Source organism: Acipenser ruthenus, chromosome 37 (assembly GCF_902713425.1).
Source record: "Acipenser ruthenus chromosome 37, fAciRut3.2 maternal haplotype, whole genome shotgun sequence".
NCBI lineage: Eukaryota > Metazoa > Chordata > Actinopteri > Acipenseriformes > Acipenseridae > Acipenser > Acipenser ruthenus.
Window position 1 is genome coordinate 1749461 of NC_081225.1, and position 20439 is coordinate 1769899.

Sequence of the window (20439 nt, forward strand, 5' to 3'; positions counted from 1 at the left end):
TTCGCTGCCGCTTTCATTTCTGCCATCTGGCAGGCGGCCAGGAGAGCAGGCAGGCAGAGCCCCGCTCAGTTGGAAACTCACAGCCCAGACAGAGCAGATCAATAACCAACAAAGAGAGCTGATAATTGTATCAGTGTCTGATAGTGGAGACGCATGGGGAGGGAGGAGGTGTGGGAATGAGGAGGGGAGGGGGAGGGGGAGAGTGAGAGAGAGAGGGAGACAGAGAGGAAGAGAGAGGGGGGGAGGGGGACAGAGAAGGGAGGGAAGAGGTAGCAGGACAAAGAAGGAGAAAAGGGTCAGAGAGGGAGAGAAAATTAGATAGTGGGAGGCAGCATGTAGGAAATGAGGAGAAATCAAAACTAGGAAAAGGTACGTTGACCCTGACCGGTCCCTCCCTGACCAGTTCCTACATCCCCTCTCAGCTCCAGTGTGGGCTTTTCAGAAGCTGTCTACCCAAACAGGAGGCTGGCGGATTGCAAATGAAGGAGCGAACGTGCTTTCAGATTGAATCGTCTCGATCCCCATCTCAAGGGACAAAAGAGCCATTTGCCTCTCCTGCTCTTTTGTGTCTCCCCCGCCCCCCCCCCTTCCCTCTCCATAATCCTGTTAAAGGTTTCTGTTCAGAAATAAATGAACCAGACGGCCGAGCCGCACGCTGACTGAGTCTGGCTGGCAGCTTGAGCAGGGAGCAGAGCGAGCTGAGCTGGGATAGACAGCTCCACGGGTGCTGAACTTGCTGTAAACTCTCAAGGACGTGTCTTCAAGTTTACAACGCAGTACAGTGTAAGGCGTCAGACAGTGTGGCTTAAAAAAAAACAACCTGCCAGACTGTTTGGGCTTGGCAACAGGCTGTATCTTTCAGGGTTTCCTATATCAAAGAAATCGTTTCCTTTGAAAACACGCATTGCGTGTGCTACACAACTTACCAGCAAGTTGTTTTTGTTGCAGAGTTTCTCAAAGTCTTTGTCAATGTCAGTCCAGAAGCTCGCTTTGAAGGATTATATAAAGTTTTGCACAGATACAAACTTAATGCATCAAAACAGGCTTTGTTTTTTAGTACTGGAATGTCCCACTTTTAGTAACACGTTTTATCACAAGTGTATAAGCAGTTCACCAGGTGCAAGTAATAAACTGTAGGAGACTTGAAGACAGAAGCACAGGCAGTTCCTAAGTCCACCAAACTGTTAAACCCTCAATAATCTGTGGTTGAAATTCACAATTGCATTCTCCAGATTAAGGCTGTAAAATGATGGATAAGCTGTCCCTTAGGTAATAATGTAAAACTTCAAAAGAACACTTCAAAAGTCGAGCAGACAACCATTTCAACTAGAGCCATCACCAGTCTCTGCTTGACTTAGCGTTTGTCTAATAATCTTTAAGGTAAAACTATAAGAAGATAAATCAAGTAGGCAAATGTTTCTTATAGTCTGAAGAAGGCACTTGCTGAAGCATCTGTTTACTTGGTTTCGTTTCTTATAACTGTCTAACTTTGAATTCTCACCTAGAATATTGCGTTCAATTCTGGTCACCTCGTTACAAAAAGGATATTGCTGCTCTAGATAGAGTGCAAAGAAGAGCAACCAGAATTATCCCGGGTTTAAAAGGCATGTCGTATGCAGACAGGCTAAAAGAATAGAATCTATTCAGTCTTGAACAAAGAAGACTACGGGGTGATCTGATTCAAGCATTCAAAATCCTAAAAGGTATAGACAATGTCGACCCAGGGGACTTTTTTGACCTGAAAAAAAGAAACAAGGACCAGGGGTCACAAATGGAGATTAGATAAAGGGGCATTCAGAACAGAAAATAGGAGGCACTTTTTTACACGTATGGAACCAACTCCCCAGTGATGTTGTTGAAGCGGACACCCTGGGATCCTTCAAGAAGCTGCTTGATGAGATTCTGGGATCAATAAGCTACTAACAACCAAACGAGCAAGATGGGCTGAATGGCCTCCTCTTGTTTGTAAACTTTCTTATGTTCTTATGTTCTTATGCTTTGAAGCTAATAATCTGTGACTGAATTTGTGTTGGATGCAGAACTAATAAGGAAGAACCCTGGCTTGCTTGCTAACTCACCGACACAGTCACAGGTGGGGAATTCTGCCAGCGCCTTGATGGGGGTGTCCAGGAGGCTCTTTGTGGGGGTGTCCAGGTAGCGTAGGGGGGACTCCAGGAAGCCGCTGATCGAGGGGGTGAAGGGGGGCTCACCCTTGGAGGGGGTCTCCCCTTGTCCCAGCCCGTCATCTGTGCTGAAGCAAGCTGTGGTGGACAAAACTGTGATAGCACCAGAAGACTCAATCTTGATCTTCTTTGGGGAGCAGGGAGAGGAGAAGGGCAGCGTGAAAGGGTTCTCCAGCACCCGGTGCTGCTGCTGCTGCAGGACAGAGTCCCGTGAGGGGGAGGCAGACGGGTGGGGCAGAGACGGGGCTTCCGATACTCCCTGAGACTGAGATGATGACAACGAGGTGGTAGGGTCAAAATCGGAAATGAAGCTGGGGGTTCGGAGGTCGACGTCCTGACCAGGAGCACCGTTTGCAGAAGGCTGAGGAGTTGAGGAGGTCAGTTCCAGTTTGGGATGTCCTGAGTTAGAATCCTGCTGCTGCTCTTGCTGAGCGCTGTCCCCTCCGAACTCAGCCTCGAACTGCCGGATGAGGTCCTCGAACTTGTCCTCAAGGCTGTGAATGCCCTGGAGAGCTGGGGCAAGGGGACCTCTCTTGCTGGGCTGACCTGGATCGGGTTCCTGGCCTGAGGAGCTCGCCCTGGGATCCGAAGCCTTGCATTGTTCATCTGACCCTAAACCAAATTGACCCCCGATGTTCTCCACAAAATCAGTGGAGGTTGGAGGCAGGGTGGAGGAAGTGGAGGCTGGTGGAGGAGTGAAGTTAGGGGGAGGCGGAATGGGGCTGCTCCCTGGGAAGTCAGCTTGTCCTAGAGCAGGGTGGTAGGCTGGGGAAGTAGTCGACGTTGCAGCACTGTGAGCGATCAGTTCCTGAGTGTTGGGCAGTGCAAGCTGGGCATTCAGTGGGTGCTGCGCAGGCTGCCCTGGGTATCTGTTGCCCGAAAGCTGGTCGGGGGTCAGGTAGCGGCTTTCTGCCCCTGCCATAGCTGCCAACGCCAAGGCGGCTTGTCGGTTTTCCTCCTGGGCTTTCTGCCGGAGCAGATCCAGGTTGATCTGCGCTTGTGGGAGGAAGGTTGGGAGGGAGGCTTTCTGCTTGGTCTTCCTGATGACGATCTGTTTGGGTTTGGGCAGAGGGGACTGCTGGTTCGCGCCCAAGGGGAGCTTTTGGGACGGAGACGAGCTGACCTTCTTGGTCTTTTTCTCTTTGACCTCCTGCTTGACGGGCGCTGGGGGGAGATGCCCTCCGTGGGCGAACCAGCTCTGCTGAAGGTCCCGGAAGTTGGATGGCAAGGCGGCAGGGTTGGGGCTGTGTTCCTGGAAGAGGTTCCTCTTGTGATGCAAGTGCTGCTGTAGTGCGGTCTGGGTCTTGTAGCGCAGGCTCACAGCCTCAGAGTGCTGGTGAGGAAAATGATTCATGGCTTGACCATTGACCAGACCGCAATTCCTCTCACTGGAGGAGAAAGCAGGATCCACAACCTCGTTTTTAATCTTGGAGGCAGCCAACAACCCTTTGTCTTTGAGATGCTGCGGATGCTGCTGCAACACTTCGGGGATTTTAAACACAGATGGCATGTATTTGTTGTTGGTGTCTCCCAGCAACTGGTGGAGCTCCGTCATGGGGTCACTTAACGGGGATGGGGAGCTCTGATTGCGGTTCAACGTCCTCCAGGGATTGGCCGCTCGGCCCGGCTTGGTAAAGTTGGGGCTTTCCAGCAGAGCAGGGTTTGGGCTGTGTCCGGGTCTGGAGAACGTGGCTGGGGATGGGTACTGGGAAGGCTGGTTGGCTGGTTGTTGACTGACGGAATTGGGCAAGGGCTCCCGAGCAGGCTGCTCCTGCTGGTCCTGCCTCTGCTGCCTTTCGAAATGGGAAGCCGGAGCGATCTGGCTCGGGAACATCTGGGAAGAAGATGGAAAACTGTTATGACTGCCGTTGTTCCTACTGCTCTCCAGTTGCATCTGCAAGGCCTGTTGGTTTTCCCAGTGTGAGTGATTAGGGGGATCAAAGTGCGACACACTGACGGGAGATGCTAGAGATGATGATAAGGATGACGAGGAGTCTGTGGCTCCCACAAGTGCTCCCTGGTCTTTGGGGCCACCACAAGAGGATTGCAAAGAAGGCGGGGAAGGTTGTGAGCCGCTACCGCTGTCGTGGTGCTGAAGTTGGGGCAGGTGGTGATTGGGGTGACTCAGGAAAGGATTGGGGTGATATAGCGAGGGGTTGGCTGTTGCCGACTCCCCAGCTGATACGAAGGGCTGGGGGGGGATGGAGGACAGCTGGGTGAGGGCCTCGATAGCGATGGCCGTCTGCAAGCTGACGTTCCTCTCCTTGGCGATGGAAATGGCGTTTTGGGAATAGGGGGAGAAATGAGCCGCCGTCGAAGGCGTTCCGGCACGATTTTCCTGTCCCTCTGCTTGCATTTCCGTTGCGGGGCTCGGGGCTCGGTGGGGGGCAGGGAAAGCACCGTTGACGGGTTTCGAAGGCGTACAATCGCGCTGATCGACAGTCCCGCACTTCTGCTCAGTCCCGATGGCCATCTTGATTTTCTTCTCCAGCCACTCCAGATAGTCGGGGCACTCCGGGCCGTCACAGTTGCAGTTGGGCGGCTTTTTCCCGTGTCTGGCCAGACTCAGGGCGTTCTGCAGCATGCTCAAGTCCTCTTCCCCCTGGCCGTCCGAGCCCCCGACGCTCCCCTTAACCCCGCCAGCCTCGGACAGGCTGCTGCTCTCGGCGGCCATCTCCATGTTGAATTGCTTGTACAGCTCCGTGGTCTGCAGTAACTCAGTCCCCGGCATGCCTCTCCCTCTGCCAAAAGGCGTTGGCATGGACACAGCAGAGGCGGAAAAGGCTACCAGGGTCCTAGCGTCCTCCATATCCACGTCGTTATGTGTCGTTGTTTTTTCAGAGCAGCCCCCCATCCGGTTTCCCTCCCTTTCTCTATCGGTTTCGGGGAACTGTCCCTCTCCTCCTCCTCCCTCTCCTCCTCCTCCTCCTTCATCCCCATGCTGCTCCCCCCCTCCCTCTTCTTGTTCCTCGTCCCTCCCGCAGGCTCCCCTCCCCAGGCCGGGACGCTCCCCCAGTCTCAGCCTGCTTTCCTCCTCATGCTCGATTGGCCCCCCTTCCATTTGGCCAGTTCTGGGGCCATCCACTGAACTGACCCCTGAACCTGTCTGTAGAGAGAGAGAGAGAGAGAGAGAGAGAGAGGGGAGAAAGAAGCGGTCAGTCACTCCGATTCATCAATCTTAATCGTTTAATGTAGAGTAGAATTAATACAGAAATACAGACACAATTTCAGAAAAGCCAAAAACTCTTAAATAAAATAATTGTATTGATTACAACTACCAAGATACTTCTCGGAAACTATAATGTAAGAGCTCCTTTATGCAGTAGTATTTTTTTTCTTGCTGGGTCTCAACTGTTTTGCATTTTAGTAACTTACAGAACTCTAAACAAGTTAATCCTCTCCCTAACTCTAGGGCTCTAATTTGAAGAAATGGTGCATTCTGTAAACTGTTACAATAGTGCATAGCCCTGGGTGTGCTGCAGACAGTTCCTCTCTGAATAGAGGGTGCACACTCCTCCCTTCTGTCCCGTATCCTCTCTCATTAACGCTCCCCCAGTTCTTAATTAAAGGGCAGGCAGCCAGCCTGCCAGCAGCATCGCAGGAAAACCTTATTCTAGATCACGCTAATAGAGAATCCAATCAAAACCACTCACTCCCATAGAGACAGGGAGAGGGGGAGAGGGAGATATGAATGATAGCAGTACGGGTTTATCCCAACAGAAACTAAGAGCAGTTTTTATTATACCAGTATAGATAGCATAGTGTATTACAGTGTAGTGTAGTGTAGTGTAGCCCCTTGCTACCACAGATTTCCTATTGGAGAAGTGAAATATTGTATTGTATTGTATTGCATATCATAGCATAGCACAGTACAGTATAGTATGGCATGGCATATTTATTATACATATTATATTAAATTATAGTCTGGTACAGTATAGTATATTACAGCAAGGTTTGCTATGGTATCATATTTTACATTACAGTATAGTATATTATATAGCTTTTATATTCAAACACTACACTGATAAAGGTAGAAGATCAAACCACATGTCTGCTGTCTCGGGTGTTTAAAGGTATTTAACTATTTTTTTTTTTTATTTCTTAGCAGACACCCTTATCCAGGGCGACTTACAATTGTTACAAGGTATCACATTATTTTTACACAGTTGGGTTTTTTACTGGAGCAATCTAGGTAAAGTACCTTGCTCAAGGGTACAGCAGCAGTGTCCCCAACCTGGGATTGAACCCACGACCCTCCCGTCAAGAGTCCAGAGCCCTAACCACTACTCCACACTGCTGCCCCACCTCAACTAGACAGGCCCTTGAAGTCAGAGGCATGCAGGAACTAACTGAACCCGCCCCAGTATAGCCTAATAAAGGTTCACAATGGTTACTTCGCGTGAATCATTAACATGGCACCCCCTCCGCCTTGCAAAGGTGAGTAAACACAGCCTTTAGCATGCAGGAACCTGCGTGCCTCAATGAGCCGCCAGCTGCTGGAGAGAAGTGCCTGCTGTGGGTTTGCCTGGCTTGTTTGATGATACACAGGTCTCGTGCTACTCCCAGAGCCACTGTTTACACACGTCCCAACAGAAACAGTGACTCTACAGCGGCAGCCAGCCCACAGCCGCCCAGCAAGGCAAACCCGGGGCAAACACATGCTGATCATCTCCCTTCCCTGTGTATAAGATGTGTTGTGAAGTTGCCAATGCTGGTTATGCGTTGGTTTTGCTAATGGTTTCATACGACAGGGTTTCTTCAGGGTGATACCGTCCTTTGGATGAGACGTAAAACAAGCGAGGTCCTATTGGAAGTGACTCTGCAGCAGCATTTGTTGATGCATAGTTCACCCCCTAGTCTCTGTAAGTTGCTTTGGATAAAAGCGCCTTGTACTGGGTTATAATGGGATCCCAGCGGGAATTCTGGGAGCCTTTCCTGATAGTGCTTCCTGGTTTTGGTTTAACCCCTTCCTCCCTTCTCTTAACCCCTTCCTCTCCCAGAATGCACTGCCATTCGCTTGCTCACTTACAAGCACTTTTGTAGTTATTCTGCAGCTCAAGGCATTTTCCTGAGCTCTAAACATTCAATCACAGAGCATGCGGTCCCAGTACTAAAAAAGAAGAAACTACAAAATATATTCAGTCACTTCTGTGTTTACACCAGCTTTCCTTCCTCATGAAAACGTATCAATGGGACTTTGCATGAAGTTGCCGTTATGCAAAATAAACAGCACTTCTCAATCCCCTGTGTGTGTCTGTGTGTGTGTGTGTGTGTGTGTATGTGTGTGTGTGTGTGTCAGTGTCTGTGTGTGTGTGTCAGTGTCTGTGTGTGTGTGTCAGTGTCTGTGTGTGTGTGGTTGGGTGTGTGTGTGTGTGTGTGTCAGTGTCAGTGTGTGTGTGTGTGAGTGAGTGTATGTGTGTGTGTCAGTGTCTCTGTGTGTGTGAGTGAGTATGTGTGTGTGTGTGTGTGTCAGTGTCTGTGTGTCAGTGTCTGTGTGTGTGTGTGTGTGTGTGTGTGTGTGTGTGTGTGTGTGTGTGTGTGTCAGTGTCTGTGTGTGTGTAGTTTTGTTCAGCAGACCAACTGTCTGCCCAACACAGTAACACCTATTATTCTGAGCCTGATCTGTATAATGTTTTAGCTGCATAAATATTTAGTTCAGCCCTGATTAACTTTCATGGCAGTGGAGGCCCACGACTCTGCAGAGAATAGTAATGAGAGTCAAAGTCTGCATTATCCTGTGCGTCAGTGTGTAGCTGGGTACAAAGGTGTGAGGGAAGGAAGGAATACAAAGAGAGAGAGAGAGAGAGAGAGAGAGAGAGCGAGAGAGAGAGAGAGAGAGAGAGAGAGAGAGAGGGAGAGAGAGAGAGAGAGGGAGAAAGGGGGAGAGGGAGAGAAAGAGGGGGATCAGATCAAACTTAACGTGGTCAATCATGCTTCAGGTAGACAGGTCTATACACTGAAGGTCTATACAATAGCTAAGTATAGTTTCGTATAGCTTTTTAACTGAGAATAAACTTACACTTAAGAACACAGATGAAGGCATAAGGCAAACGCTTGCCTACTTGACCAATCCAGGATTTCCCTATCTCTGCCTCTTTATCTCACTGCCTCCCTGCCATCTCTGCAACAAAGTCCATTCCCTGTTTTATAATCCAGTTCAGATTTTACCCATCTCTCTGTCTCAGTCTCTCTACTTTCTTTCAAACCACCCATTCCCTTTCAAAAATCCAGTCCAGGATTTCCCCTATCTCTACATGTCTCTTTATCTCTCTGTCTCCCTGCCTTCTCTCAAATACAGTCCAATCCCTTTCAATTATCCAGTCCATGTTTTGCCTACATCTGCCTCCCTGCCTTATTTCAAACGCCTTATTCCATTCCCCTCCCCTGATCCAGTCCAGGATTCCTCTCTCACACTACCCAGGATATCAGGTCGAGGAGCTGTCAGGATTGAGAATGCATGCGGTAAGTCCTCGGTCTCCAAATACTGCAAGTGCATGAATGGGAATGGCTACAGCATGCAGCATTGCAGTACCTAAACACCACTAAAGACCACTCGTACCTTTTTGCTTAATACATCCCTGAGCTAAAACAGAGATGATATTCTTTTCATTGTAGAAGCAGCTGGAGGGTTGCAGTTTAGATCACAGATTGGCAGAAAATAAGGCAGGACTCTGTTCAGTGTTTTATATATGTCTTCGTTGAGGTGTGTGTGTCTGCGTTTACAATAAAATGCAGCTTTTTTCTTTGATAGACCTTTTATAACTGACCGGGAACAATCGTGTACATTTGTGCAAAACTGCAATCCCAGGCCGCAGCTGGAGCATTTTATTGCGTGGAAATGCTATAGGTGCAAGAGAGCCTGGTTAAACAGATTGCTTAGCGAGTTCAGTAAAGTGTACAGCACTGTGATCCCCTGTTTTATTTTATTTACAAAAATCGCTACCCAGGATGGACTCTTGAGCAGCAACAATTCTTTCCAAGATTGTCCCCGAAACGTCAAACAAACATCTTTTCACACGCTGGCCACCTGATCATACACAGCTAACTAACAAAGATAGAAAACATCTAGCAGCAACACTCAATAACAGCAACAACTAACATCTTAAAAACACAGACATCGGGTGAAAAAAAATCTATACGCTAATGCAGGGATGGGAACAAGACTCCCATTGAATAGCGGTTTGCTTCATACCTGGTTTTACTGTGAGTTTAATAAGACACACCTGAGCTTTTGTGACCTATACACACTGGGGCTAATCAAGCTTGCAGTAAAACCTGGAACGGGTTTGACTGCTTTGCAATAGGAGTCCCTGTAATGATGAACAATTTGAATTGCGTTAGTGATGATGATAATCAATAATCCTAATAACCGTCATCACAGAATCAGAGATCAGTACAAAGTTATCAAAGGCCTTGGAACGGTGTTAGATAAAGGCGTCTGTGTCGACACGAGCGGTTAGCACTTCGGGGGTTAAACTTTGCTTGACCTTGGCCCCGCCCCCTCTCTTTCTGAAAGCGTGTCACATGGAAACACCGGTTCAATATTTATCCTGCAGCAGATTCCACTACGACCGCCTCCGCTGGGTATCAGCAGTAGACTGGAAGTCTGAGATGTTAAACAAACTGGTTTGAAGATATAACAATTGCTTCTTGAGCTCGTTCCTTTGAAACCAGGTAACTCCTGTGTTTATAGGTCGCCTGAACTCAGCATCCCTGTCGAATGCTCTTATCAGCCTCTTGTTTCACTTCCAATGACTGAACCGTCATTGACCCACAACTTTGCTTAGTCTTTTCATAGCTAATCAAGGCATTTACATAACCAAATGCAAATCGCTGGCAGTGTTGTAAGTGTGCACGTTTGTGTGTGTGTGTGTGTGGGCGAGTGTGTGAACATGTGACTGTGTGTAAAAGACACCCAAGACATTTAATACCAGTTTAACTAGTATAGCATACAGTGCCTGCGAAGAAATTACAACCCATTTCATTCTACACCTTTTACATTCATCCTCACCTGGCCTTGATTTGCTTATGACCTTTAAGTGAAAAAAAAATGCCATTGAGAATTAACCTTAGCTAGCCAGGAGCGGCACTGCCATCAGTAGCAACGTTACAAAGGGTTTGGAACAGATCCTGCACAGTACAAACAGATAGTGGTCTGGATACGGTAGCACTACCAGCGTTGTGCGTTCATAACATTGTGATTCAAAATATGAAAACTATTCTGCCACTCCCGTTGTGGCTGACCTTGTGCTGCCATTACCACAGAACCCTTGGCATTGTGGGAGCAGCCGTCTGTCTGTCTGTCTGTCTGTCTGTATGCGTTTATGACTGCAGAGCTGCTAGTTTGAGAGCAAAAAAGGTCAAAGAAGAAAAGGGTGCCAAACATGAGAGAGAGAGAGAGAGAGAGAGAGAGAGAGAGAGAGAGAGAGAGAGTCAAAGCAAGAAACGGAGATTGAGCGAGAGCGAGAGGGCTGACAAAAAATAAGCCGTTTTCTTTTTTTTTTACTGCAGACAGTAGTTTTATGAACTCCAGCCGTTTGCCTCATCGTGCTGCTTTGGTGTTACTGGAGTACAGCGTGTAGGCTTTTTGAAAATCTCTGTTTGTCGCGTTTAGGAAGCCCGCTCTGCACTACCTCACACTCATTGCTCAGGCTCCCAGCCTCCTGATTGGTCAAATCCCACCACTGTACAAGTGCGTCATCAAAGTGGCGACAGACAAACACTGAACTTGAACAGAAAATCTCCCATACTCCCAACACACAGCTACGAAACAGAGCGTTGAAAAGCACACTTATACATTTCCAAGACAGCGGACAGCGATATGTACAGTACTGTACACTTGAGATAATGAAAGGTCTTTATTTCGTGGGGGAAGACAGTTTTTATTTATTTTATTCAGCACTGCTAAAGGCGATACAGTATTTTGAGACTACAAGAAACAGCCAGGGTTTATTCATTTTAGCGCATCATCCTTAAAAAAACCCCCCAAAAAAACATTATAATACAATCCTGCTGCTTCCACTTGCAAGTACAAGTAATTGTTTCTGCAGAGACTGGAAAGAAAGGAAGCAAGGCTGATCGGTCTAGGGCTTTTAAAAATGTCGTGGCAAGAAATGACACCAGAGTAATTGCAGAAGAGAATATGGTAGTTCCTGAATTGATCATTTTTTTTTCACTGTAGCCCAGGCGACCTTGCCACACTTGCAAATACTGAATAATCACATTGAGAAACTGCAGACATTAAAACACACACACACACACACACACACACACACACACACACACACACACACACACATCTACCAAGCAAGAAAGGCAATCTGGATGATTATAAACCAGACAACACACAATTTACAACCATACAGTACCATTCATAACATAATGTGCCTTTGTGCAATTTTACATTAAGGTGATCTGAATGCTTTCTGTCTTTCTTTGAAGAAAGAGGACAATATAATTGACAATACCACCCCTCTCCCTCCCCCCTTCCCCTTTCAAAGCAAACAAAAGCCAGCTGGACCAACATAGCAGTAATAATAATAATAATAATAATAATAATAATAATAATAATAATAATAATAATAATAATAATAATAATAATAGCATTCATATTTGTATAATAATAATAATAATAGTAATAATAAACAGACAAGCTCCAGTTATCTGTTTGCTACTTACATTAGTAAGGTCCACCCAAAGCAGCTAGCAATACAAGGATCTTGAAGAAGGCGACACATCAAGAGACAGAGCAGAGAATGTGACTGCAAGCCCTACAACCCAGAGCAGGAAACTCGGCAGTAATCTGGTGAGCTATTCAGGCTTGCACAGACACACAGAGACGCACACTCACACACACACACACACACACACTCTTTCTCTCTCTCTGTCACACTCACGCCAGACTCTGTTTCCCTCTCACGATACACACGCACAGAGGAACGCTCTCCTTCTGTATTTCTCTCTCGCTCTTTAACTCTCTCCCTGTTCTCTGTTTCTTTCTCCCCTCCTCTCTCTCGCCCCCTCTCTCTCTCTCTCTCTCTCTCTCACACACACACAGGCCTCTCCGCCCTGCCCCCACTCTTTCAAGCACACACTGTCTCCTCCTCTCTGGTTACAGCAGATGTAAGGGCCATTATTCCACTCACACTGCGCACGTACTTTACAATGCAGCAAGATTGTATAGAGCAGACAGAGCCTGCAGGAGCAACTCGCACAGCAGAGCACAGCACAGTGCAGCACAGCAATGGACAAGCGTTCTGCCATTGTTAAGCAGGGCTAGATGTCTGTGTATATGGATGTCTGCATGTCTGTGTCCGTGCCTGTGTGTGTTTGTAAGTACACGTATGTTGTAGCACTGAGACTGTAAAAAGAGGGACCAGATGGACAAAAGCTGGCATGCGTTAGTAGCTAGAATATTTTTACATTTTTTTTGTCGATTTATTTTTTCTGCCTGAATTTGGCTTTTGCGTCCGGGGAAAGAAAGCTAGAAGGAAGTAAAGAAGGAGGGAACGAAGAAAGAAAGAAAGAAAGAAAGAAAGAAAGAAAGAAAGAAAGTAAATAATGTGTAAACATATGTAAGGGAAATGATTTTATTTTTAGGGCGGGGAGGTTTGGGTGTATATTCATTTCCTTGAAGATTCTGGTTGATTAACGAAGTAATGGATTCATAATTGATGTGTAGATTCATGGTAGGTAGCTCGCCACACTTCTGCCCTTCTGGCAGTCCGAGATCAGGAATGCTGTTATTATTATTATTAGTCATTTAGCAGACGCTTTTATCCACAGCGACCTACAGAGACTTGGGGGTGAACTCTGCATCACAACTGCTGCTGGAGAGTCACTTACAATAGGACCTCGGTTTTACGTCTCATCTGAAGGACGGTTACTTGCTCCGGGTCACACACAGTGAGTCAGTGGCTGATCCGGGATTGAACCTGGAACCTCCTGGTAACAAGCCCCTTTCATTAACCACTGGACCATCAAGACTTGGTGATTAATGCATTATTCCTGCGTTAGTCCTGGGACTGGACGGTAGCAGCTGTTTCACCGTCATTGGAATCTGTTTAACGAACTGAAGAGAACTGAAGAGGCCATCCAAAGCATTGCCAAAACCGCGAGGAGTCATACTGGACTGGATTGAAGTAATCAACTGATCTGATTCTCTACCGCTAACCATCTGAGCCCGTTCCATCGCTCCCCCTTTCCCTCTCTCTCTTTCTCTTCCACTGCACTGCTCCGTCTCTATCTCCTTTCACTTTCCCTCTCCCACTTTCTGTCCCCCACTCAATCTCTCTCTCTCTCGCCTTCTTTCCCTCTCCCTCTCGCTTTCCTTCTCCCCCCTCCACTCCATCTCCCTCTCGCTCGTTTGCTGCCCTCTCTACCTCAGTGATGTAATGTTAGACGCAGTGACAGTAATTGCAGCCAAGGAATTCTCCCAGAATAACTACAGTCTCTCCAGCCCTGGATCAAGGCCAGTCAAAACACACACGTGTGTACTGTACGGCAAAAACAAAAAATGTGTGTGTCTGTGCGCCTTTCCATCTACGAGTGTCTGCGTGTGAATTAGGTCTACAGTGCTAACCAACGGTAAAAGCACAAAGCGTAGCAATACCTGGTACAAGCAAAGTCGTGATACAGCCCAGCAAGCACAAGAAATCATGGGTTGACCACGGTACAAGCCGGATAAATACCTGCTATCAGCACAGTAACGGCATTGCCAAAGTGCTGTGTGCAGATTACGCATCAAAAAGATCAAAAAAAGGGTGTGTGTTGTGATGAGCTGCCATCCCAGCCCGTTGAAGTGAATGGAGAGGCGAGGGCTGGACGCGAACCGCAAACCACGCGGTTCAAAGAGGAACGTCTCACTGTTCAATCAAAGAGCAAGCTCTGTAGTCGAGAGGAAAGTACAGGTCTGATGCTGATGTCAATGTCATTAACTCATGAGTCGCTCAAAGGAGATCCACTGGAGCGTGTCGGGGGACAGTCCACAAGGTCATGCCCCCTCATCAATTCCCTGGCATTATTCTGTCCAGTAGTGTAGTCGAGGGGAAACGAGGCTAGATTGAGTTTATCCACTTTTCCTCTGGGGAAGACAGCGTTCGTCCGCTACTCATTTAAGGAATAAAGCGTTTACTCGCTCCTACTCTCCTGTGATAAGCAAATCCTGGCTATACCAAAGGTTAGACGTATTTGTTACATAAAGCGACTCGGGGGCATTTAATGATGGGCAGAATCTCTTCCGATTAATCTTTTAACCTATAATTCTGCACGACCATCACAACGACATGCAGGTAATCCACTGGGGGTCTCTGCACACCCTTAGTGCCGCCCACGCCACTGCAGAACACCACGATGGATAGTTCTTTTTTTAGCACTACACCACTGATTCTGTTTGTCAGCCAGCGGGCACTCTGCCACAGGGGAAAGGCACAGGGCATTCATCCCAAATACCAGACCTCCGTGTCAGACACCCCAGCCAGCCCAGCCCAGGGTCTCCGCTCAGAACTCAAGTTGGGATCATCACCAGCCGTGGATCACATCATTAACCCTCACGGAAACAGACAACCAGAACTCCCCACTTTGAAATACCTCTTAGCACGAACCATTGCAGTGCCATTGTAGCACCACTGTCTGTCTGCATTGCCACTGAAGATCGCCTGGGATGGGCGCAGTTAACACGCTGTGGTACCATTCTCCCAATCCCAACTTCATCCCACTGTAGCTGCACTTGTGCTACCATTGACCCTTAGTGTAAAACCATTGCCATTGTAGTGACACTGTCTGTCTGCATTGCCACTGAAGATACTTAGGGAAGGGCATAGTTGGCACACTGTGATCCTATTCTACCAGTGGCAGCCTCATCCCATTGCAGCTGCCTTTGTGCTACCATTGCCTCTCAGTATGATACAGAACCACTGCATTGTCATTATCTGTCTCTGTCTGTCTGCATTGCCATTGAAGATCCCCTGGGAAGGGCATAGCTAGCACACTGTACTACCATTCCACCAATGGCAGCCTCACCCCATTGTAACTGCCACGGTTTGACCCTTGCCTCTTAGTGCAGAACCATTGCCATAGTAGTGCCACTGTCTGTATGTATCTGTCTGCCTTGCCACTGAAGATCATTTGGGAAGGGTGTACTGTAGCACACTGTGGTACCATATCACTTGGGCGTCTGATCTTCAGGTCACATTTTTTCCCAAATTCGGGTGAATGCTTTTTTAAAAATCGGGTAGAATTATTTAATGAAAAAATCAGATGAAATCGGGTGGATTTTTTAAAATATATAATCAAGAAAAAATAAATATTCAGGTAGAAATCGGGTTTTATTTAGAAATAAACAAATGCTTAAGCACAAAGTGTTGACAACAAAGTTGTATGTATATTTCCACAGATTGGGATATGGGGCAGCAGTGTGGCGTAGTGGTTAGGGCTCTTGACTCTTGACCGGAGGGTCGTGGGTTCAATCCCAGGTGGGGGACACTGCTGCTGTACCCTTGAGCAAGGTACTTTACCTAGATTGCTCCAGTAAAATCCCAACTGTATAAATGGGTAATTGTATGTAAAAATAATGTGATATCTTGTAACAATTGTAAGTCGCCCTGGATAAAGGCGTCTGCTAAGAAATAAATAATAATAGGAAACACTGATAATATCACTACTGATGTATTCTAGTAATATTACTAATATAGTAGTCTTACAGTAATATTACATCCTGATGTATCTAACTTGTGATCAGTTTATGATCCTGGTGTTTAGTGTTAATAAATAATAATAATGCAAACTTTTGATGACATCTATCTCTCTCCCCTCTCTCTCTCTTTCTCTCTCTCACACACAAACACTCTATATGGAGGCATTTCTCCATTCCAATCAAGTTTTATTTTGTAGTGGAGTTGCAAGTATAATTGCACACGGAACATACGGGAAAACTAAACAGCTTTACTCCATGCTGTTTTACAAAGAGAAACAATCGACTGTTACATCTAAATACTCTTGGCTTAAACACACACTCATAAAACAAATAAGAAAGAAAAGTGAGCAAAAAAAGCAAAAACCTTAAAGCTATATTGCTGTATAGATATATATATTATATATATATATATATATATATATATATATATATATATATATATATATATATATATATATATATATATATATACAGTGCCTTGCAAAAGTATTCAGACCCCTGACCAATTCTCTCATATTACTGAATTACAAATGGTACATTGAAATTTCGTTCTGTTTGATATTTTATTTTAAAACACTGAAACTCAAAATCAATTATTGTAAGGTGACATTGGTTTTATGTTGGGAAATATTTTTAAGAAAAATAAAAAACTGAAATATCTTGCTTGCAAAAGTATTCAACCCCTGTGCTGTGGAAGCTCCCACTTTACACCGATGAAAGAAATTGCCCTAACGAGGACACATTTACCTTACCATTGGCCTCCACCTGTGAACCATTAAAGTTGCTGTCACATTTTCTGGATAAAAACCCCACTGTTGAAGGATCATTGGTCAGGCTGTGAATGTGAAGGAAAATGAAGACCAAAGAGCATTCTACAGAAGTTAGAGATAAAGTAATACAAATGCATAGATTAGGGAAAGGGTACAAAATAATATCCAAGTGTTTGGATATTCCAGTGAGCACAGTTGGATCAATAATCAGGAAGTGGAAGCTGCATCACACCACCCAGGCACTGCCAAGAAAAGGCCGTCCCTCAAAACTCAGCGCTCAAACGAAAAGGAGACTTGTGAGAGAAGCCACAGAGAGGCCAACAATCACTTTGAAGGAGCTACAGAGTTCAGTGGCTGGGAGTGGAGTAATGGTGCACCAGTCAACCATATCAAGAGCTCTGCATAACACTGGCCTGTATGGGAGGGTGGCAAGAAAAAAGCCATTACTCAAAAAGTACCATCTGAAAGCACGTATGGAGTTTGCCAGAAAGCATGAGAGTGACCCAGCTGCGATTTGGGAAAAGGTTTTGTGGTCAGATGAGACCAAGATAGAGCTTTTTGGCCAAAACTCAAAGCGCTATGTGTGGCGCAAACCTAACACTGCCCATGCCTCAAGACACACCATCCCTACAGTGAAGTATGGTGGTGGCAGCATCATGCTGTGGGGATGCTTCTCATCAGCAGGGACTGGGCATCTTGTTAAAATTGAAGGAAGAATGGATGGAGCAAAATACAGGGAAATACTGCAAGAGAACCTGCTTCAGTCCGCTAAACAACTGAAGCTTGGGATGAAATTCACCTTTCAGCAGGACAATGATCCCAAGCACAAGGCCAAAGCAACATTGGAGTGGCTCAAGAACAAAAAGGTGAATGTCCTACAGTGGCCCAGTCATAGTCCTGATCTCAATTACATTGAGAATCTGTGGCACTATTTGAAAATTGCGGTCCACAAGCGTCGTCCAACCAACCTGAACAACCTGGAGCAAATCTGCCAAGAAGAATGGGCCAAAATCACTCCGACACTGTGTGCAAAGCTGGTACATACTTACCCCAAAAGACTTAAAGCTGTTATTGCAGCGAAAGGTGGCTCTACCAAATATTAATGTGTGGGGGTTGAATACTTTTGCAAGCAAGATATTTCAGTTTTTTATTTTTCTTAAAAATATTTCCCAACATAAAACCAATGTCACCGTACAACAATTGATTTTGAGTTTCAGTGTTTTAAAATAAAATATCAAACAGAACGAAATTTCAATGTACCATTTGTAATTCAGTAATATGAGAGAATTGGTCAGGGGTCTGAATACTTTTGCAAGGCACTATATATATATATATATATATGTATATATTACACTAAGAAGCCACATTTTTCTAATAGGTAAATCAGCTTACTGTCATCAGTGCCAGTTCTCATCTGTTGCATTTGAATCACAGACAACTGCGCACGCGTTTATTCAAATATAGTATGTGCCTATTTGGGGAGTTTTTTTTTGGGGGGGGGGGGGGGGGGGGGAAATCATGGTAAAATTGGGTAAAACCCACAAATCAGATGCCCTACATATCACCAATGACAGCCTCATCCCACTGTAACTGACCTACCAAAACCATGCACCATGCAAAATAATCCAGTCAAGCAAGTAAAAAAAAAACTATTTTGAAGTTCTGTCAGCATTGCTCATCTCCAGAATGCGACCGCACCTAGTCTAGTTTACATGCTGATGCGCATTCAAGGCCCACTCCTTCTCCCCAAGCACCAGGATGGTATGTGTCAGACTGGATCATCTGGTTTGATAAGCTCTCACCAGCACAGTGAAAACAAACATCACAGCAAAGCAAAGAGAGGTCCTGCCAAACAAGCCATTTCAGATGACTGTATAAAATATACAATCGGGCTGTAGTGCTGCATAGGGATCTATTCACAAAGCTTTAACTCATGAGTTGTTTTATTTTCAGACTCTCGTCTGGCAGTTTGAAATGAACAAACTGCTCCTTGTCGGTGTGAATCAAATCTTCGATAGTCCAGAAAAAAAAAAGAACAGATTTTTTTTTAATTGAGAGGGCCCAATTGTTTTACCCTTGATTTTCTCCCTAATTTCGAATATCCAGTCATTTTTTAACCTCTCCGCAGCGATTCCTCACACAGTCCAGGGTAACTGAAGGCGCCGTGCCCCCCTCCCCTCTCATCCCCCCTCCCCTTCCCACAGTGGCTTCACACTGAACTGGTTTCCAGTTGGCTACGCTGACGACAGCATTTCATTTCCAGCAGCCCACGTAGAAACAGATCGTCGGAAACAAAAGGCCAGCGTACCAAACCTGAAAGCCAGCCACAGAGTCTCTTGCTTTCGTTGGATGACTGTTGAGGACGTTTTGCATCAGTGTGAATGTCGTAGCACAGGACTTCCTCTTGAGTTTTTGTGAATAAGTTTCTACGTGACTTGAACTGACACCTACGTCATTTATGCAACATTGCACAGTTTCAAAACAGCGAAGATATTCACACAGCTACCCTAAAGGGTTAATTCATAGTTTTCATTGTGTGGTATTTCACAGTTATTTCACCCAAACCAAAATACCTTACAAAAGTACAGTAAAAGCATAGCAAAGTGTAATAAAGCCCACTGAAAGCTTGGTAAAGCACAGGTAAGCCTTGTAAAGAATTGTAAAGTATGATAAAGCATATTAATAAACTTGTCAAACCAGGGTAAACTGTGGGAAAAGTAAGGGAAAAATGCAAAAATACAGTGGTAAACTTTAATAAGTGTTCATATTTTTAATGCAATAAAGAAACAACCTGTACAGTTTTCAATCATCGTCCATAACTGACAAATATTCAATAATTCTGCATTTAGAAACAGTAAAAGAAACGTAATAAATTCAACGACTACAAGTTCCTTTTCAGTGTCTTCAAAGATTATACAGTTTTTAATAACCCAAAAACTGAAAACCTTATCTTTATTCAGAGGAAAAAACCCTCCCTACAGCAAACAAATCACTATTGACCTTAGATTAAAATCTCTCTGTATATATATTAAAAAAATGATTTTACAACCTGTATTTGTTTAGCGATCACTTACTGAGCTTTGCCTTCCAACCTATCACAACATGTGTGTTACATTTTTTTTTTTTTTTATACAGAGAGATTTTAATTTAAAGCCATTAAAGTAAAGCCATTTCAATATTTTTTTTAAGTATTAAAGTCAGGTACTTACACTTAGTTTGAAACTCTTGTGCAATATGCAGAGCTATGTATATTTAACTGTAACTGAAAAATGTTAACTGTATGACTTTGCATGACGTCAGCATTACTTAATGAAACATTGTGTGCTTCACCAAAATTAAAACCCCAATCATCACAAAGGACAGGGAATTATTTTAAAGTGACGGTTTTCTCTCTTTTATTTTAAATATTAGCCCGGTTTCCACTTGGCTCTTTGAACTCGTGCCACGCTGGTTCTGAGTAATCACAGTCGTGGGGAAAGATTGCGTTTCATTTTCTGCTCTGACTGGTGTGCAAGCGCACTGGCAGCCACGCTGTTTCTATTGATCCCAGAATCACATTCAGGCCAAGGGGCTTTTAATGTGACTCGCTCTCAGAGATTTCAAAAGCCTGTATCTGCTTTGCTTTTATATCCCAACCCGACCGCTTTGCAGGGAGTGGAAGTTGTTCAGTTGTTTAAATACCCCCAAAAAACGTGACTTCTGGTTCTTGCCAAACAATCAGGCTAGCCGAGAAAGAAAGAAAGAAAGAAAGAAAGAAAGAAAGAAAGAAAGAAAATCTTACTTAAACCACAGC

The 20439-nt window shown here is 45.3% G+C and overlaps 1 protein-coding gene across 5 annotated transcripts in view; it reads right to left on the minus strand.

The window, feature by feature from the left end:
* Positions 1 to 20439, minus strand: part of LOC117397862 (methylcytosine dioxygenase tet3-A) — a 67280-nt gene that overhangs the window by 13907 nt on the left and 32934 nt on the right. For 4 of the 5 annotated variants that reach the window (XM_059008661.1, XM_059008660.1, XM_059008662.1 and 1 more), the window contains one exon: positions 2079 to 5289. In XM_059008661.1, coding sequence (XP_058864644.1) covers positions 2079 to 5244 — 3166 coding nt within the window. In that variant the 5' untranslated portion in view covers positions 5245 to 5289. Of the gene's footprint in view, positions 1 to 2078; positions 5290 to 11861; positions 12201 to 20439 lie in introns of those variants that run through there. The other variant, XM_059008659.1, reaches the window with a different exon arrangement.